The sequence below is a fragment of the Ciconia boyciana genome, chromosome 3, assembly GCF_034638445.1.
Source record: "Ciconia boyciana chromosome 3, ASM3463844v1, whole genome shotgun sequence".
NCBI classification, from domain to species: Eukaryota; Metazoa; Chordata; class Aves; order Ciconiiformes; family Ciconiidae; genus Ciconia; species Ciconia boyciana.
Window position 1 is genome coordinate 48,025,001 of NC_132936.1, and position 21,041 is coordinate 48,046,041.

Genomic DNA, 21,041 nt, shown 5'->3' on the forward strand with positions numbered 1-21,041 from the left:
ATTAGAAATAATATAGTAGCGTTTGGGCCGTACTTACATTAACTTATTAAGTGCTGCTGCTTTACAAAACATTTGCTTAGTGCTGGAGGATACATGATAGAGGGAACTCATACATGTCTTGCTGACACCCCTCGCTCCCAGGAAACTGTGGGATATAGTGCTGGACATGACGTTACCTTGGGTACATGACAGTCAGCCCCTAACCAGGCTCTGTTTCATGGGCCTAGGTGGCACTCGGTTTCAGTCCTTGGTAAGGTATGAACTTGTGGTAATTGGGGCAACTGCGGCAAATGTTTCCACTCTTCTTTTCTTCCCAGTCCTATCTGACTTTACTGGTGGTGCTTTTTAAATGAAATGAGAGCAATTAAAAAGAGTTGATGATGGTGGGCTTATTGGGAAATCTGTTAGTGTTATGGTGTCTAAGTGTCTGACTAACAGGGCCTAGGAGCAACTACATCAGAAAGGTACTTTTCTACTTTTTTCCTTGCAGAATTCTAGGCAGAGTCTGGCGCTGGAGTTGGCTGTCATGTCCAAGTCTGTCAGCTTTTTTTGTTTGAAACAGCAAGGGTAAGATGAACTGCAGGGTAAGATGGGCTGTTTTTGAATACGATAGTCCAGTTATGATACCACTTCTTTTTTCCTTTTCTTTGGTTTTCTTCCTTTCTTTTTTTTTTCCCCTTTCTGTTCTTTTTTTGGCATTGACGTTGGAAGTTTGGCATAATCTTTCATTTATATGAAGATGTGTTACCTTGCTGGACCAGTTCCTTAAATAATTCTATATGAATACTAAAATTTAACAGTAATAAAATAGTCCATCTTGCCTTCATTCCATTTTACCCAGGAGATTTAAAAACAAGCATAGTGACCAATTAACAAAAAGTGATTGTTTTTGTACAATGGTATAGTGGATATGGTAAAACTGTTTCTTTGAAAACAAATTTCCTGATACTTCTGAAAGATTTTATGTAAAGTTCTTACAATAAAGCTTGAAATTGTTTATTTGACATCATTAGAAATTTCATTCCATTCAATTATAACATTATGGGAAAAAATCCATACGTGCTCATTTATAATAAATATTTCTGGTTGTGAATTACATTGAATTTTATTTTTTCCTATTTTTAGTAATTAAGCACAAGAGGAGTTTGTGTGCTTCAATTTGTCTCATTAGACTCTAAATTAGCATTAATAATTATGCAAATTACTATACAGTGTCTGTCGCTCCCTCCATTCTTTAGTGCCATGAGCAGGCAACTCCAGCAATGCATTATGATCTATCTTTATCTAGTTTATGCATAGTAGTCTAAAATTTTCATTGCTGCTCTATCAAATTAAATGTGTGGCATAGCCACCCATGTTTATCTGAAATTGTGGGGCTAACTATAGAGATGGGAGATGCTCATTTTTTATCTAAGCAGTCAATAAATAACCCTTTACAGCAATACAAATGGCAAAAGTCAAAAGCATATTTATAATAGATTTCAGATTTTGTATTTCAGATATGAAATACTTTGTTTCATATCTGCTCCTTTCATCAATAGCTTATTTTTATTTACTCAAGAGAGTTTTTATGAAATACTTAAACAATGTTTATTTAGTGCCTTGAAGGTAAAGAACTGTGTAAGTGCTTCAATATTAGTATTAACTTAGAGGTTCAGTCCAGCTAGGATTTTTTCTGGAAAGCCAGTTCAAGAAACTGCTTTTTTCACATTGCTATATATATATTTATAAATTTTAAAAAGGCATTGAGTCTCCCATTACTATCTTTTGATTCCCACAGCTCCAAAAATATCTGTCTTTATAAGTGTAATCAGTTCTTATTTTTCATTTCAGTTGTGTGTGTTTGTACAAGCGGTACATGTAAGCCTGTAGCTTAAAGATTTTTTTGCACAGTGATTCCATCTTCCCACTGTGGCAAAAAGTGCTGAACACTTATTAATTGTTTTCTGTGCACTGGTTTCACCTTTCTCCCCTGGTTTTCGTTAGGTTCAGAGCTCATGCCCAAAGCCCTCTCCACCAGGATAGTGGGAGGCATTTGGTGGTTTTTCACACTTATCATCATTTCCTCGTACACTGCTAACCTAGCCGCCTTTCTGACAGTGGAACGTATGGAATCCCCTATTGATTCTGCTGATGATTTGTCCAAGCAGACAAAGATAGAGTATGGGGCAGTTGAAGACGGAGCAACCATGACTTTCTTCAAGGTAAGCTTTATATTCTGTTTGAAAAGATCCTATATCCCAAATGTGGGGGGAAAGTTTGTGCACCTTACTGAGGAGCAATGGATATGATTCCCACTGCTGTCAAAAGCAACTGAAAATCACTTTTTTGAGGATTTGCAAGATAGCAAAGGAAGCAAATGCAAAATCTCTCATGGGAAATAAAAGGCCGTTTCTTTGATGATTTTCACTTAAAGAATTTAATATATAGCAGTGGAATAGGTGAAGAAACTTGAAAACTTTGCTCAAACAGATCTATAGCTGTGTACAAGAGTGAGTTTTGATGGGTTAGGAGTTACAGTATCAATTCAATATCATTGTACTTAATCATAGCCTTTGTTCAAGCAACTGGACTTCACTAAGGATATTAGTGGCTGGAGTGAGAAAAAACTTCAGAACTTCGTATTTTTAAGAAACTTTTGAATGAAATTTGGGGTCCATATAAAAAGCCCAGATTCTTCCAGTTTTTTGATTCCTTTTAACCTGTTACTAAGATTATTCATTTTGAAATATAGTGAAATATGCTGCTGGATTAGAGAGAAATCTTTCTTTTCTAGCTTCATCAAGCATTTAAGTGGGCTTAAATTAGTGAGAAGTATGCATGAAGGGAGAGAGGATGGTTTGTTCTAGAAGTCCTTGTGTTTGATAGCACAGAGGTGTCTCGGATCTTCCAAAGGGAGAGGTGTTTAACAACAAATATTTGACTGACCTTTGCTATATTTTGAAGACTTTTAGCTAGTATATTCTGTTTTTATGAGTTATTATGCTGTCACCTAAAGTTTTGCAGTGATTGTTACATTGGCATTTGAAATTAGACAAACTAAGGTCCAAGGTAACTTGTAAACTGGTGCAGAAATTGAAGAATGTGTGCTCAGTTCCTCTCATCAGATTCAGAAAGTACAAAATTTGTTTAGATATCAAGGCTAAATAGTCACTATTTAATCCTATGACCTTAGAGACAATTGAAGTGTACACATAGTTTTAATTTTTAAAAATAATCATAGGGCTTTCAGCTTCTGCTTGGAAATAAAAATCAATTCAACTTCAGTATCTCAGAATGTTTTAGGCTGCTTAACTTATAGCAAACATTGGGAAGGCTCTGAGTATTTTCCCCAGAATACTTGTTGGAAAAGGAGCTGATGAAGTTAACAGAAGTAACTAATCAGTTAGAGGTCTCTTGATGTCAGGAAATATGTGAAGCAGTTAAAAGAAACAACATTGAAAGTTTAAAGACTGAGGTTTTTAAAAGAGTCAAAATTATTTAAGTCTCAGGACATTAAGAGATGACACAAGGTATTTACTGAGTTACCAGAAAAGACTACAGGGCTTTAATTTCATTTTTGTCTGGGAGAAAACTTTGAACTTCTTCTAATTCAGATTCAAACTGTGGAGTCTAAAATATTAAGAAGCAAGTTTAAATTAGCAGTGTCTTTCCTTCTGGTTGCCAGAAGCACTTTTCTCTGCATCTTCTTAACTTTTACTTTTCCTTCTCCCCACCCTTAGTTTTCTCTCTTCTTCACTCTTTTTCCTTTTTTGTATGCGCATAATCTGTAGGATTTTTAAGCACACATAGACTATTTCTCTTTCTCTGGATGTTTTTCCCCTCTGCAATTAATATACTGCTCCCTTTTTGGCACAATTCTTTCTTTCTGCTCTCTTTCTTCTTTTTCTATCTATCTAGATATATTTTGTGTTTATTTAGTATATTGTATTCAAGAACTAGAGAGGACTTCTAATGAAATAGCAATTGCACATCCTGCATAAAAGATTTTTGTTTGCAGTTGAAATAACCTAGACTTACACACAACAGAGTTATGGTGTCAGATCACATAATTTGATATTGCTTTTAGTACATTAATGAATTCTCCTTCTTCACTATGAATGAAAAAAGAAATCAGAACAAAACACAGGATTTCTTTATTCAGCTGATACAGTTTAGGTCAAATTAAGGTTTATTCTGTTGAACAAACATATTTTCTGGGCTTTATGTGTAAACAGATCATGGTTAGTAAGTGTTTTGTGACATGAAAATTCACTGATAGTTAAGATAATTCACTTCCGTTCCAGCTAGCAACCAAATGATTACAAATATTTTTCTGATGTTTACTATCTTATCTAGTAGTATGTAAATTAATTGGTATTATTTACCCAACAAAATGGATCCAAACTTAAGCATTAGAAGTAGCTACAACTGTTCTTGTAGTTCAGCCAGTAAGTGAAAATCATACTCAAAAGGAACAGTAAATGGAAACTATATAATCTCATTTGATTCATTCAGTGTCTGAAGCAACTTCCAGGTGGAAATTAGAGTTTGCTTGATGTAAATGCTATTCACTAGAGATACCTGTGTAAGGAATACAATCTGATTAAATACATATTCCATGAAAGATAAACCAAAACATTTGTATACAGTCTATCTGTTAGAGTAAACTTTCTGGTGAAATTAGCTATTTTTATCTAATGAAGCTGAGTTATCAGAAAACAGAATACTGTAGTTCTGGTCAACATAGTATTCTATTTCAACATAAAGATCTATTTGTGTGTTTTCAAAATATACTTCTATTTTGTATAAGCAAATTGCTTCAGGAATATAATTTCCTTACATGAAGAAAATGAGAATGCAAGAAAATATTTTAAAATAAGACTAAATATTTTAAAATAAGACTGTAAGTGGAATTGCCTTAAAAGATACTACTAGAGTTGAACAGCTCATAGATACTACTACTAAATATTAATATAAAAAGCATTTAAGAACAGGAAACTGATTAAGGAAGACAAAAACTATCAGAAAAATGTCTTAAGTGGCAGAAGTGACACTGGATGTAGATAGTATAGGAAAGTATAGATAGTATAGAAAAGACAAGAGTGTGTACCTTTTCTGCATTGTGCATCAAGAACCAGGATAAGTATTCACATTTTAATTTCCTTTCAGGATACTTTCTGTTTTATCAGTAAGCTAAAGGAGGGTTTTAAATGGTATATATTATATTCTCTGATATATAGACAAGTGAATATCAAGTAGGAAATAACACTTCCTTTTTATATGGCATTAGGGAAACTATTAATGAACTATTGTGTCCTGTTCTGCTGACCACACTTCGAAAATATGTTTAAAATTGGAAAGAGTTCATTAAAGGTGAAAGAATGACTGTAAGTCTGGAAATAAGCATTGTAGTTAGAGGCTAAAGGAGATCGGTCTGTTTAATCTGCTAAAGAGAAGGTTAAGAGGTGATTTGATCATGGTCTGTAAGTGCCTTAATGGGAATGAGACTTTTGACAGCAGATGACTGTTTAATCTAGCAGAAAAAGGCATAATGAGATCCAATGTTTCAAAGCTGAAGTTACGCAAATTCAGACTAGAAATAAGGTGCACATTTTAAGAGTGAGAGTAATTAACCACTGGTACAACTTATCTAGGAGTGGGCTGGATTCATCCATCACATGCAGCCATTGTGAGGAAAATAGATACAGCATAGCCCAAACATGTTATGCTTTTGATTTAGAGGCTACTCAATGAAACAGATAGACTGCATTATACCGGAGCTCAGATTAGATTTTAGTAGTCCCCTCCTACTTCAAAAATCTATGAGATTATGACTTCTGGGGGAGGTTGCACAAAGATGATTGAGAGGATAAATTTATCATCTGTGTGTATGTTTTTTCTTAGCTGTTTTGTCTTGTTTTAATGAGTGTGGATTGAGTAAAACAGTGGCATTATGTTACAACAAGAAATGAAGGCACCACATGGTTTCCTAATGTTAAATGAAATTATCATATCTTGGTAATGGTTATTAGTTCCAATCACAGTGAGGCTTGGTAGCTGCCCATGAGACTGGCAGTAATTTCTGCATAAATTATCTCTATAGCAGTCCCTTGAATTCTTTCTTAAAAAAACTTTGGAACCTGGCCAAAGCTGTGTGGTACTAGTACAAAAGAAGAGTGTTTTTTTGAAGGAGAACCTAAATGGGAATCAGATAAACAAACTAACTGCTAGTTTAAAACCTGCTAAAGTTAAAACCTTGGAGAGCACAAGGGATATACGTTGAAAATGCTGTTACCCTTGTGAGTCAAACATCCATGTAAAACAGCTTTGATGAAAAAGGAGAATGTTGTCTCCAGAAGTTTATTAGGTCCTCCAGACCATCATATGCCTCCTCGTGGTCTGAGAAACATGATATTACAACTCCTTTTAGAAGTCAGAAAGCAGAGGAAATTTTCAGTGCTCTCACCTCTTAAGATCTACTTATCTAGTCTGAGCATGGAAAGGAAGTAGTTTTATAAGTCTGTTATATGCCTGGTGGGTTTGGTGGGCCATTTCATGGGGAACAACAAAGAAAACCTTAGTATTATCCAAGAATTAGACGGAAAGAAATTTGAAAGTAAATTCTAAGCCATATCTGCCACTAGGCTTGTAGTTTCCACTCCTGGTACGTGTTTTGGTGTTTCTCAAATTGTGGAGTTTTTCTTAGTTACAAACTTCTCTTCCTTTCTCTTGGCTAATTTTGTCACTATTGACCATTTTCCAGTTTCAGAAGCCTGTCTTCCTTCCTGTTTGGAATAAAATAAAAAGCATTTATTATTTTTAGGACAGGTACTTATCTCACACTAGCTGTTCTTGGATAAAAAAGCCCAGATTTTTCATTGCCTCTGATTTCTGTGTTCTCTCAGTCTATGTTTCTCAAAATCCCAGTGTCTGTTTTCTTGTTGAATGACAGTTCTGAAACTGAGAAGAACAATGTTAATTCCACCCTGCTTCTATTTGTACCACAGTTCTCCATCCTCACACACAAAGAAAGTACTACAGCACATATGCTTACATGTCATTTACAATGTTAAGATTTTTTTTGTGAAGTTGCTGTGTACCTTTGCTTTTCTTATAATTTTTCATATCTGTACCTTTCAATGTCAGAATTTTTTTCTTTCTATGTTTTTGTACAGTACCATGCACAATGGAACTTTTCTCAGTTATGGTTACTAGGTATTTGCATACTAAATAGTAAAAAACAAAGTAATTTTCCATTCTCTAATAGCAGTAGATTAGTGTCATTACTTCTGTATCACAAATTAAAGGTCTTCTCAGCTCTCTGTGAGAGTCGTCTATTTTATATCCTTGTTTTGCTGATAAGGAAGCTGAAGTACCAAAAGGGAACACATCTTTTTCAAGATCACTTGGTGAAAGGCAGATAGGGGGCTAATTCAGGAAAGCTGACTCACACACCTTAGAATTATCTAATAGACTATTCTATTTATCATTTACAGTTGCCAATTTCTTTCCTTTTCTTCTTCAGGACCCATTTTTATACTCCAGCTCTACTTTTCTTCAATATCCTCCATTTCTTCCTGCACTGCTTTTTCCCCACAAAGATCCATGCTGCTGACCCTTTTCAGCCTCCCTCCCCCTTGCTTTTACCCTAGCCATTTTGTTACCACCTCCATCAGGAAATTTTGGGGGCAACAATTCAGTGCTTAGTGTCTATATTCCTCTTCAAAATTCTCAGCCTATTGTTAAACGAAATAGCATGATGCTCTACCTATTCATTGCAAAATCTCAGAAATAGTCTCTTAAGGCTGAAAGAAGGAGTTGTAGGGGAATTTTCCCACTGCTTGCAAGTGGAGTACAAGTGACAGATCCACTGACATAAATGAAAGAATAGCAGCAAGAATAAAGGTATGAATGCCATTCATTTGTCATGAATGATGTTGGCATTGGCATGCATAATGCCAGTATAACTTCAGTGGGTTTTTCAAACCTGGGTTTGAACACTGTAATAGGCAAATGGCATTTATCTTTTTAAAAAATAAGTATGCATGCACAAGCACATGGGCATATACACACAGAACCTTTAGTTGAATGCTGCAAATAAAATGTTATGAAGTTTAGCAGTGTTTATCAATTATTTGGTGGAATTGTTGCAAGTCAAAGATGAAAGAAACACCACTTCTGAGCTTCTCAAATATCCACTGACTGACAGTGACTAATGGGAAACAATTTTTTGAGTCCCAGCCTCCATGTGCTGATCTGGATAATGCTTAAAACGTAATTGGTAGCAGATACCACAGATACATGTTCAGTTTGCTTTAAAATTGTTTCACTTTATAGATAAGTTGCATTTGAATGTAACAAGTACAGGCTTGTTCTTATGCATAAAAACACAAGTGGCACTTTTGACTAAAAAGGGAATTGAATATAAATACTATGTAATTTTTTTTTTCTTCTTCTTGATCATCATGGTTTGGGGCTATCTGGTAGAAACATATACAGTTGAAAAGCATTATTTCCCTTTTCCCATGATTATTCCCTTTTTGCAGGAACACCTACTCAGTTAACCACTACTTCTTTGAATGTACAAAAAAAAGCAGGCACAGTAGCAAACCTGTGAAGCGAAGTCTGTGGTCGCTCCATACACTTATAAGAACTGAATCTGCAATGACAGTCTGTGAGAATAAGATATAGGCTTTGTCCAGAGACCTCAGACTCACTGAGTTCTACTTATTTCTTTAAAAGATCAAGGAAGGTAGGTAAGATCAAGTAGAGGTAGGAAAGTTAGATGACGCATTAACACAGACTATTTCAAGAGCAGCAGTGCATTTGAATTCTAAATAGAAGAAATTCAGATAAATTTGGTACCATTAAGTTCTTTGAGGTGAACTGTCTTTCTTTTGAATGTGAGGGCAGAAAGCAGAACTAATTCACATAAAGGGCCTCATTCCAACCAACTCACTAGGTACTGGGACAAAGTGACTGAAATGGTTTTATGCTGTCTTGACCTTTCCCCCTTCTCTGGGGTTGTCAGAGCCATTACTGTTCCTGCAGTAAATAAGACCATACGTTTGGCCACCTGTTGCATCTCAGTGCTGAGGCATGAAACTAAAAACAGATGGACTGTGGTAAAAATCCACTACCTTTCCACCCTTGCCTTTGTCCATGCCCATGCCTTTTCCCTTCCCTTTCCACATTCCTCATTCCTTATACCTTTTTCCCCTGTTCCTACATTATGGGCTGAAAAAGAACACAAGGACTAGTCAACTTTTCATTTCTGCAAAGATTTATACTGCATTGTGCCATATATCCAGATAGTAAGCACTCTTAATAAGCTGCTGGATAACATGTGGTATTCATGAATAATTATGCTCCAAAATCACAGCATTCATATTTATAATTTACACCTGTCTCCAGCTACAGCTCTTAGAAACCGATGAAACACATACAAATGCTTTTCAGGGTCCTCTCAAAGAAATATACATAACTTTCCAGTGAAAACAAGATTAGTCATTCACAATAATTATGATATTGAATTAAATAGTTAACATATGAATTGGGTCCTCACTAGTTATTTTTGAAGGGAAGTCGAAGAGAGACATCAAAAATAAATTAAAAGTTGGCAGTAAGAAAAGTCTTCTTTGTCTTTAGATCAATTAATATTTTCCACAGCTCAGCATCTGTTTCTGCCTTACCCCAAATATTCATAGGGGAAAAAGTTTTATGCTGATCTCCCCACCGAACTCTCAGGTGGGCTAAACTATGTAACCTATGGTCCCATCTGGCTTTCCTGTTCTATAAGTGTTTCTCTGTGTGAATATAATGTAGAGCTAAAATGAGCATACCAGCAAGAAGCTGACATTTATATTATTTTTCAAAATTGCATCCGACAACAATATGCATTAATTAGTGTACATGCATTAATGATCCATACTGTAGGTACATGATGGAGTTTGTGTGAATAAAGCTGGTCCTTCTCAGTGTATAAGGTACAGTAAAATATAGCAAGATCTAATTGCCTCTTGGATTGAAATACAGGATACAAGAAATCAGAGCCCGGGGTGGGGGAGAATGCTAATTAACTGTACATTTGTCCATAGAAAGTCAAGCCTGATGATATACAAATATTATCCAGACCACACTTTGAGTCCTCAATTGTGTCAGGTTTTTTTTGCCAGCAAAAGACAAGAATTTCTACCAAATGCAGCTGATTCAGAGGAATGTTATACTCTAGATATTTGAAAAATCATTTTGGAGTTAAGAGAAACCCATCCTGTCTTTTTTTTTGGAGAATATATAGTGATGCCACTGAAGACAAGAAAAGTAGGGGCTTTTTCCTTTGAAGTCAGATGGAGTTTAATCACTAATCACTGCAAATTGCTTCTGGTCATATCTCTCAATAGCTTTCTTGCTTTGTTGTTTTGGGATCTCATAGTCTAACTGTGAGTAGTCCAACCTCTTCTCTTGCCTTCAACCTTAAGCTCTGTTGGCTCTACATATCATTGGGCTGTGGCAAGAGTCAGTCCAGCTTTCTGATCCAACTGAAAATGAATCTTTTTTTGTTGTTGCATGTTTACTTTTCAGTTGTGAAGAAAGCTGCTCTGACTGCTAGAATGTTAGAACTGATGTGAAGGGAGCAGAGGGGGTCCCTTTCCATGGCGGGGTGATCTTATATCATGCCACTAAATGTGAAAGCCACTGGGAATCCACACCCTTTGGGAAGTGAGTTCTGTTGCCTAGACATTTGGAGGTGTGAGGATGAGAAAATCAACAGCGATGTAATTACTGATACTTCCAGAATGTATATTGTCCTTATGTACTACTGTAGGTTTGTCTTAACTGGTAAGCCATTTTGTTTCCTTTCTCTCACCTGATGCACTTCATTTTCTGGCCTTTTCAGGGCCTGTAATGGCACTGCTGACAGGATCAGTTGTAAGAGAATGTCTGAACTCTGGGTTCTGATCATAGGTTTGGTTGCAAGGCTTTTTACTCAGAAATGCATAACCTAATTGCTATCTAGCCTTATCACCTCTCTCTTCTTCTCCTGCTGCTTTCCCCCAGGAAGCAGGGCAAGAACACTTTCCTTTTCTTTTCTCTTTTCAGCTTTTTTCTCTTTATGTCTGTCTTTAGATCATGAGCAAGGTGAGAAAGGGAACGGAACTAGATCATAGAGAATCCTTCAACTGCAAACAGCATTCTGTATGAAAGACAGATTTCAGAGTTAGGGTTTGTTTAGGAAATTGAGAGTACATCTGAAAACTTTTTAAACTCTCAGTCTGAAAAAAAAATCGTCTTGCTCTTCAAAGCAAATAGATCTATTGCCAAGTAGCCATGTAAAGTTTGCAGAGTTGATCTATGACTCATCCTGGTAATGTGATTCAGAAACAATTCTCCAGAGTGAACTGTCTCTTGGTTTAGCCAGTTTTGTGTGAGATCCTGCCATATGAGCAACCTTCAATGTTGAGTTCCTGCCCACTGAAGCAGTCTGAAAGCCTCCATTCATTAGCAGAGGTGAACTCTTGGTTCCGCCTTGTCAGTTTATATATGATACTACTGAGGTGTTGTCCAACTGCATTAACATTGCTTTGTGTAGAGAAATATTTCCAGTGCCAGACTTGCCCTGGACACCACCTAAAGTCTTATTATACTGATGAATTTATTCTCCAGAGTTATGCATTGCTCCAAACAGAATGCTTGTCGAGATTGGTTAAACCATCCTTTTTGCAATACACCTATGGTGATAATTACATAAGCTTTATTGGATGTGGATGCCTTTTAAGCATTTTTCAGTATCCATGCATGAATTGAGCTTATATTTAATGTGTTCAAGATCCTTAATCTGCACAATATAGATTACTTATTTATACAAAAAAGATATACCATGCTTTAGAATCATAGAATCATAGAATCATTTAGGTTGGAAAAGATCATCAAGTCCAACTATTAACCTAATACTGCCAAGTCCACCACTAAACCATGTCCCTAAGCGCCATGTCCACACATCTTTTAAATACTTCTAGGGATGGTGACTCAACCACTTCCCTGGGCAGCCTGTTCCAGTGCTTGACCACCCTTTCAGTAAAGAAAGGGTTCACATTCAGCCGGCTATTAACCAACACCCCCAGGTCCTTTTCAGCCAGGCAGCTTTCCAGCCACTCTTCCAACACAAGCCTGTAGCATTGTATGGGGTTGTCGTGACCCAGGTGCAGGACCCAGCACTTAGCCTTGTTGAACCTTATACAATTGGCCTCGGCCCATTGATCCAGCCTGTCCAGATCCCTCTGTAGAGCCTTTCTACCTTCAAGCAGATTAACACTCCCACCCAGCTTGGTGTCGTCTGCGAACTTACTGAGGGTGCCCTCAATTCCCTGGTCCAGATCATTGATAAAGATATGAAACAGAACTGGACCCAATACTGAGCCCTGGGGAACACCACTTGTGACTGGCCGCCAACTGGATTTAACTCCATTCACTACAACTCTTTGTTGCCCAGCCATTTAGCCAGTTTTTTACCCAGAAAAGAGTATACCTGTCCAAGCCATGAGCAGCCACTTCTTTATGATCAGAGTAGTGTACTGATCAGAGGACTATCTGCCCGTGAACACACTGGATCAAAGATAAGCAATATATTTCTTAGCATTTTTTAATTTGTTCAGATATGACATGATCTTTCAATTTACTCATCAATTTATTGTACAGGAAATTATGGGGGGTTATTTTTTTTCACATCTTAAAAGCTGAGACAGTAACTCAGAATAATGGTGATGATCATAAATAATATGTTCTTTTATGCTGAATTTGACTTAAGTTCTCATAATAGATATTTAAATGTAATTGGCAACCAAAATCCAGATAAGTTATTATGTGAATTCTGTTGTGAATCATTGTGATTTGAGGGGAGCATGAGTGCTTCTATTATATTAATATATCTTATTAGTAAATTATTATTTCTAGTTAGAAACTAGGCATTGTGAAAATTAAGAAAGGATGTAGTATTGCTTACCTTAAGATATTTGTATTTGAGTAGTCTATTTTTGCATTTGAGAACTGAAATCAGCTCCCCCTCAATGAGCTATAAAATACAGCAAATATCCTGGAGGCCTTTGAAGGCTTGACTTTTTTGGTCTTTCTTTGAAGAATTCTTACTTTCTTGAGCAACAGAAGGCCAGTGGTAAGATAGAAACCGTTCTGTTTCTCTTTCTGTTGCTCTCACTGTCTTTCTGTTTCTCTGCCTTTCCTTTTATATTTTTTGATACAAGAGACACTCGCCTTCCTTGACTTACAAGGAATCTTCCACAACTCTTAAGAAGCTTCTATATGGCATGTCTTATAGAAGTTTCATGTACTCTTTCATACATTTCCACTTTCTGAAAAAGGAAGACACATCCCTAAAGGAACTTTCTGTGAAGAAGGAAGACTAGCGCCAAACATTTTCTGTGATTTGTTGGGAAGGCTGTCTAGGTCTTCTTTCACCTTTTTACCTTATCTGGCAAAGAAGCTCTGAGAATAGTTTCTTGATGCTAGAATTTCTATCTAAGCCTATCCTGCTAGTTATTGTTCAAGTGTATTTTTATTCAGGTTGAATTGCTAAGAAATTTACTTGGATTGAACAAAAACAACGGTTTGGTTCCTTAATTTATTTTATGGCTACACCTAGTATTTCTGATGCAGCTTTTGTTCCTTGAAGTACAGAGACACTGATCATAGTTCATTATAGATGTGCAATCCAACAATGGTATTTCAGCCAGGGGCTTGGCTACCCATAAAATCAGAAGTTAGCAGAGGAAACACTGAAATTTCAGTTATAGCTTCCTCCTCCAGTCATGGGTGCCTCATACAAGAAATCTCTCTTCTGAAATTAAGGAGGATTTTTTTTTTTTTACAGCCTGTTCATAATGAAGAAGATTTGGCTGTCTCAGTGGCTTTCTTTTCAAATCAGATCATCAAAGATGAAAGGAAGACTGAAGGGAAACTATAAGGCTCATCTCATAATCAGTATTGAGGCCATTATTTTTTACATTTTTATTCAGCTAATAATGGATTTCTGGATTTATTTCAAAGATAGAGCTTGGTTTCTAAATACTCCAAATAAATTTCTTAACACTTCCAAAAAACATTAATACTCTTGGTTTTAATCTTCAGGTCTTCAATTTTCCTTTCAGAAATGTAGAATTACTTTGATAAGTTGAATCTCTAACATTTAGTGGAATAAATCTAACTGCAAAACCACCAGAACCTACAAATGTTGCAGCTGTAATATCATGTGATTTGAGATGTTTTTTGTGATTTTTATATTTGTTGACATTAGTGATGGAAGCAAGTCATTAAAAGCCTCCTGTTACTACGTATTTGTCCTTCAATTTTTTAATATTCTATTTTCTTACACTGTATTGCATTACACAAACCCTATTTTAATAATATTATCAACTGTTAATGTATGTAGTTTCACTTCATAGGTAAAATGTATAGCAAAGGTAATTTATTATTATTTTATAGATATAAGAATTGTAAAATGAAGCGTGGTATCCCTAAAATGATAATGAGTAAAACCAGGAATAGACTGTATCCCTGAAGTTTCTCGAAATGCATAGAGTAGGACTGTACTAGCAATAGGTTGGTAAATGGCAAATTTACCAATAGATTGGTAAATTGGTGGATTGATAAAGAAAGAATCTCAACTGTTGATTGAGAGAATTTAATAGGAAGACATAATAAGATCCTGTATTTTGGTCTTAAAGCCGAAAAACAGACACACACACTGCAGATGATTTGTTTTACTAGGAAAGATGTAGTTTTTGAAACCTGTAGGGCAGGTTTCTCCTCACTCCAAAATGTAGATACCTGCTCTCCTCTCAGGTAGTCATCTAGTTGCCTTTTACTGGCACTGGAAAGAAACTGAAAGGCACCAGAAAGCAGTTCTTCCATACTACCTTATGTAACTGTCCTAGAAGGACGCTGTTCTCCAGAGTTACAAAACTTTTCCCATTGACTATGGGGAAGCTTAGATTAGTACCTTGATCTAGATGCTTAATGTGTAGGTGGCTACAAGTAGGTAAGATGAATCTTATAAAATTTCTGATCACTGTTTAAGCACTAGGGAACTTTCACATATGTATAAACTGCAGTATGACTGTAGGGAGAGGCTGTGATTAAAAAATATCTCTGTATGCAAATTAATTAATTTTACAAGGAATTATATGAATAATTCTAATTCCATAATAAAACTGGCTGACTTAACTAGCACTCTAGGGTTATTTGTCTTATTTTAGATTATTGGTTTAAAGGCTGTTAAGAGTTTCTTTTCTTACGTGTTGTCACTGAAATGAACACAAAAAACAAAAAGAAAAATCTCTTTCAAATTATAGAAAAAGTTCACATTTTGGCTTACAGTCTGAGTTGGACTATGGCCAAAATTCTGGTCTGTGTTTGTAAATGTCATATTTAAAAAGATTGAACTGGTCACAATGAGTGTTCCTAAAAGTAAGTCAGTGATTGCAAAAGCCTGTCTATCAAAAACACAAGTAAAAATAACAAGCAATAAACACAATCCACCATTTTGCTTTGCTCACGTGACTCCATATGCTTGATCACATTAGAGGCTGAGCACATTTATCCTCCACCAGCAGGGCAGATGTTGCTGTGTCATCTGCTATGTAGCTGGTCTTTTTTTTTTACATTTATGGGTCCAATTAATTATTGATTCCTGTTTCTTTGATTGTATAGTCAAGTTCTATTCACGTTTGGTTTTCTGCATGCATATGGGAGATTAGTAGGCTGACGCAGCAAAACTAACAACCTAGTTTACAGAAAAATTAAAATTTGCCTACATCCAGAACAAACTATACCCTCTAACAGATTCTGAATTGTTAATTCTCTTTTGCAAATTTTATTTTTCTGTACTTTTGGGCTTCTTGGTTAGAAGGTGAAACAGACAGAAAATTATTAAAGATAGAATAGAATAGAATAGAATAGAATAGAATATTTCACTTGCAAGGGATCTGCAACGATCATCTTGTCCAACTGCCTGACCACTTCAGGGCTGACGAAAGTTAAAGCAAATTATTAAGGGCATTGTCCAAATGCCTCTTAAACACTGACAGGCATGGAGCAAAGAAAATCAGTTAAATGTTACACATCCAGAGGCTTGGACTAGAGGAAAGCAAAAGTAAAATGCAAATAAAACACCAATGCTTTAATAGTTTCAGTCTGTTTGAAACCAAAATATTACATTTGACCTTTAATTTAAACATGCAGTGCTTCTCTTTTTGTCTTGCTGGTGTTTTTCACAGCATTATAAATGAGGACTATTAGATAATTGATATTACTTACCATTTTAATTTCAAATGAAATATTTCATTAGTGTAATATGTGTTAAGAAGAAATTATTTCATTTTACTTGAAAAAAGAATCTTTGATGTCTTTGTATTCAAGGACAGCAAAACAAACATACTCTTTGTTCTGATATTCTCTAATGTGCATTACTGATTTGTAAATATATGTTTGGATCATATTTTAAGTGATGACTAATTTCAAGCTCATTTCCATAGTGAACACCATGTATTTTGAAATTGATTTTTTAAGTGGGACCCAGAATGACTCCTCATTTGCTTAAAAAATTCAAAACCAGATCTACTTTGCATAATTTTACACAGGCAACGATTCAGTATAAAAGGAACAAACGCTCTTCTTCTCCACATACACACATATAAATGATGACTACATGTTTGTTTGCATAATTTGCACACAGCATTTCCCCTGAAGGTGTAGGAAACACACTGCTATTTTACTGCACTCCTTTTGTTGAAGAGGAAGTGGTGTCATTGAATAGAATTGCCTCATCAGACACTCTACAAAAGTGCCAAGTTGTAGCAATCAATAGGGAAATAGCAGATGTGAAGGTTAGTTGGCATCAAAGAATATGAGTGGAAGACTTTCCTATGGGAAAGAAAGTGCTTCATTACACTTCATCTATACTAAGAATATTGGTTCTATCAAGCTTCCAGAAAATTAGAATATGATGGCTTTCATGACTCCAGCTCTAAAAGAGTCACTTCAACAATAGTTTAAAAGTTAGATAGATATCCATCTGGGGAATTGCACTAAGTGATCAGGATTTTATTAGTTTTGAACCGGAATTTTGCAATTTCTTCTCTCTCTGAAGAAAGCAGATCCAGTGCAATGACTCTGGGACAAGAATTGGCTCCCTGGGTGATCACTATATTGTAGATGAGTGTAAATGCTGCTTGGAGCGTGTTCATAGGAAACAAACAACATGTTATCATTTCTCTAGAGTATAAATATTTAAAGACTTTTGTTCAAAAAGTTCCTTGTTTTGGGACTAGCTTGGATATTTATGTTTGTTTCTTTTTCTGACTAGTATAAGCAACTTTTCAATGTTTGTCCACACAGGAACTGCTACAGAAAAACTGAGTTTCAATACATCAATCAAGTGGATGCTCTTTAGAGAGATTGTCCTACAGGGAATGGCAAAACTGGAGAGTCAGTAAACAGACTGATGTTGCGCTGGCAAATCAGTGGATCATAGATAGCATTTGTCAGTATGAGAGCTTACAGTTGCTGATAGCAGTTGAATGCTCTTCTGAGCAAGCTGTAAAAAGGAGCAGGTGTTAGTGAGGATAGAATACTTGGAGGGAAATATTCACTGACGGATGATTTAGTTCATTCACTTTGCAAACTTGTGAGATAGATACTTTATTTTCAAGAAAGTGAATTAGAGATTTTGTGTGCTTGAGACCGAACATGGGGGGGCTTTTGCCTTAAAAAAAAGCCCAACTCCTTAATCACGTTTCTTTCTCTAAGAATACCTCTAGTTACAGGGATGGATACATGTTTCTTATAAAACATTGAAACAATTTTCTCACCTCACCGATCTTTAAATTAAAATACTGCCTATTGGAAGTTCTTCCCCTAGTCTGCTCAATTAATATTTAAAGCAAATTATATTTATTGGCAATGTGGAAGAGGAGACAGCATTAATTATCTAAAAGCACCTTTCTATCTGAAATCCAGCATGGATTGAAAATTAATTGTCCTTGGTCTTTAGCTCTGTCCACACTAATAACTAAATAAATGCACTAGAGCACACACTGAATCAAAGGTTGCACTGACAGTTTAGATATTTAGTGCTAGAATGGAATTTGATTTGCTGAGTACTCTGCAGTGCTTCAGCTTCCTGTGCCTCCAAAGTTTACAACAAGGGGCAGAACTGAGGGCTTTGACACTAAGAGCTTAAATGAACATCACATGGTATCTGTCAAGATTGCTCTTTGGTCTTAGAATGCTGTGTAATGATGTTTACAAGCAAGTTGCTTCTACCTTCAGTGCTTACAGATACCTTTGGCAACCAGAGAAAATTATTTTGCCTTTGGCTTTAAAGTGAAGCTGAGGCATTCCTGTCATGCAGTAGTCCAAGACCAAATATTTTGTACCTCAATAAACATAGCCAAAACCATCATAAAAATCTGTTAAATCATCTCTTATCTTTTTGCATTTTAGCTGCTTTTGAACAACAATTTATCAAAGCAAGCAAAACAGAGATAGCAATAAAATTTAGAGCTGTATCTAACATGCAAAGTCATTTACAACCTGGACTTTATTTTAGGTCATAAATCTGTGTTAGTAATGGAGAAAATAACCTTATTTAGTTACACTGAAAAAGTTAAATGTCAGCTTCTTGAAGTTACGAAAAACTTTAAGCACTGGAGGCTGAAATCTTCAGGCTTCTTAGTCTGATATGAGTGGACACAGACAAACCTTTTTTTCTATTGCTGTATTACAATGCTTCTGTACTTGCTCAGAAGCAATGACACATCCTTTCAGCCAACCATATCTCCTGTGTGCACTGAGATTCAGGGTCAAATTTACCTGTAAGTGAGATGACCTGTGAGTACTCTGACAGCTATTCAGCTGCTCTAAAATCTGTTCCTTAATCAAGATTGCTTTAGAACTGTAATGACCCCCTTGTATATTTTTAGTTCACTTATTATATCACTTTCATAAAAAGCACTGAGTATTGTAGTTTTCAGAGTGGGAAAATATAGTGTGAATACATGTAATATGGAACACATTCTCTAACTGTGTTTGCATAAATCCCATTAAAATTGGCATTTTACAAGCTATCATATAAAAGAGGAAAAAAGGAAAATCCCTATAGACCAAGACTAGTGACAATATTTAATTGTGACTACAGGTAGGTGTCTCATTTATTAAATATAGCAATTTAGCTAATTAGACTATACAAACTGTATTATTTTTCACTGTAGTTCTCCTGACACTTTTCTGAAAACAATGAGCATTTTAACTGATTACCAAAACAATAAAGTCACAAGAATGAAGTTAAACTTCTTTTCTCCAGGAACTACACCATAGTGATGCAGTAAAAGATTACGAATAGAGCTGCTTCAAAGCCCAGCTGAAGGAAACTCAACACATGGATACAACCAGGTGTCATGAAGAAAACAGTTGATCAGAAGAATCTGATTCTGTAGTTAGTATAGGATAACTTTTTATCATAATCCTAAATCTAAGAATATTTTTTTCATAATCCCATGAATTATCAAAATGATTGTATCAGGTGAAACTTTGTACACTTTACTAAGGACAGTGGTTTTATTGCTGTCTTTTTTTTTTTAAGCTCTGAACTTTGTAGCCCTATGCAATTAAGTCCCAGTGAATTGTGCTGAAAGTTTCCAGCTAAATAGATGGGTATTAGATCAGATCATTAATTTGCAATTGTAGCCTTCTATGTACAGTTACCAAAAGCTCTTTCCTCTAATTTTATACTTAAACTAATACATTCAGATATCTGCCTTGCCAGAATGTTTTCTGCTAAATTGGTCAACACAAAATACATGAAAATTTGCTGCAGGATGTTCACAGATTATTGATGCAGAAATATACAGAATGAACACAGCAGTGCTGTCACTGGTGCCATCAAATGCATTCCATTAATAAGTTTGGGGTATTATTAAATTCACTGTGTTTTACTGAAGCAAGGAACTAACAGCAACTGGGATTTGAAAGATCTCAAAGAACATATAGATTCTTTTATACGTTAATTTATACTTAGGAGGCATAGAATTATACTAGAATATCTACTAAGCTGATTTCCTTCCCCTAGCTCCTTTGTGGCAACTACTGAACCATACCACTGCTTTTGGATTGATAACATTCAGCTCTGTCTTCTGGTTGTCTTTATGGTCTTGATTGCTCCAGGTCAGTTTGGTCTCTTGGGACATTCTGAAAAATGAATCCTTAAATTAGAGCTAATGCTTGTGAGTAATTGTGCTTTAAATTCTACCTATATAGAAAATTATTTTAGTTCTACTGTACTGTCAGAAATGAAATATCATATACCAATGCACTTTCTCATGAAAATAGTATCTTGTTCTCTCATCTGTTTACAAGACAGTTTTACCATGCTCATTCCTATGTTAACTTCAGAGACTTGCAACTCAATTACTATATTAGTGATAATGGCTCCTGTTGTGGTTTTTTTGTTTGATTGGTTTTTACTGTCTTACATTTGTTCGTATCTGATATTGTAGGCACTGTATTAATGTGGATGTACATTAAAGCCATAGTGTAATTCAAATAGTTAAAATCTGTGTGAAATTAGCTATGTGCTGCAATTCATAAAAGGCACAAAATCCTGAATGGAATCCCTGCCATTCACATGATGAGATGATAAGAGGCACTAGACGCTCTGAAGCATCAGTGATTTAATTTTCATGTGGTGACAAGACTTTCCCTTTGCAGTAGAATCGCACATGTTAATGTGATGATCTGGTTACCATTTTCTGCAATAAAAACAGTTATTCAGCTTTCACATGTCCAAACATCTTCCTGTCATGGAAAGCTTTTTCCCCTGCATGGGCCATCTGGGGTCGTAACAGCTTGCTTGCCTCCAGCTCTTCTGGTTACTTCCTCAGCTTTGTATTAATGCAGTGAAGTTTCTACATGCTCAGTATACACAAAGTATAGAGCTGTTTTATTAAAGAGACAGCTGTACAGAAACTGCTGTAAAAAAAAAAAGGCAAACC

General features: G+C 35.7%; 1 protein-coding gene across 1 annotated transcript in view; it reads left to right on the forward strand.

Moving 5' to 3' along the window:
* Positions 1–21,041, forward strand: part of GRIK2 (glutamate ionotropic receptor kainate type subunit 2) — a 446,579-nt gene that overhangs the window by 346,925 nt on the left and 78,613 nt on the right. Inside the window, exon 14 of the mRNA XM_072857870.1 lies at positions 1,987–2,204. Coding sequence (XP_072713971.1) covers positions 1,987–2,204 — 218 coding nt within the window. The remainder of the gene's footprint in view (positions 1–1,986; positions 2,205–21,041) is intronic.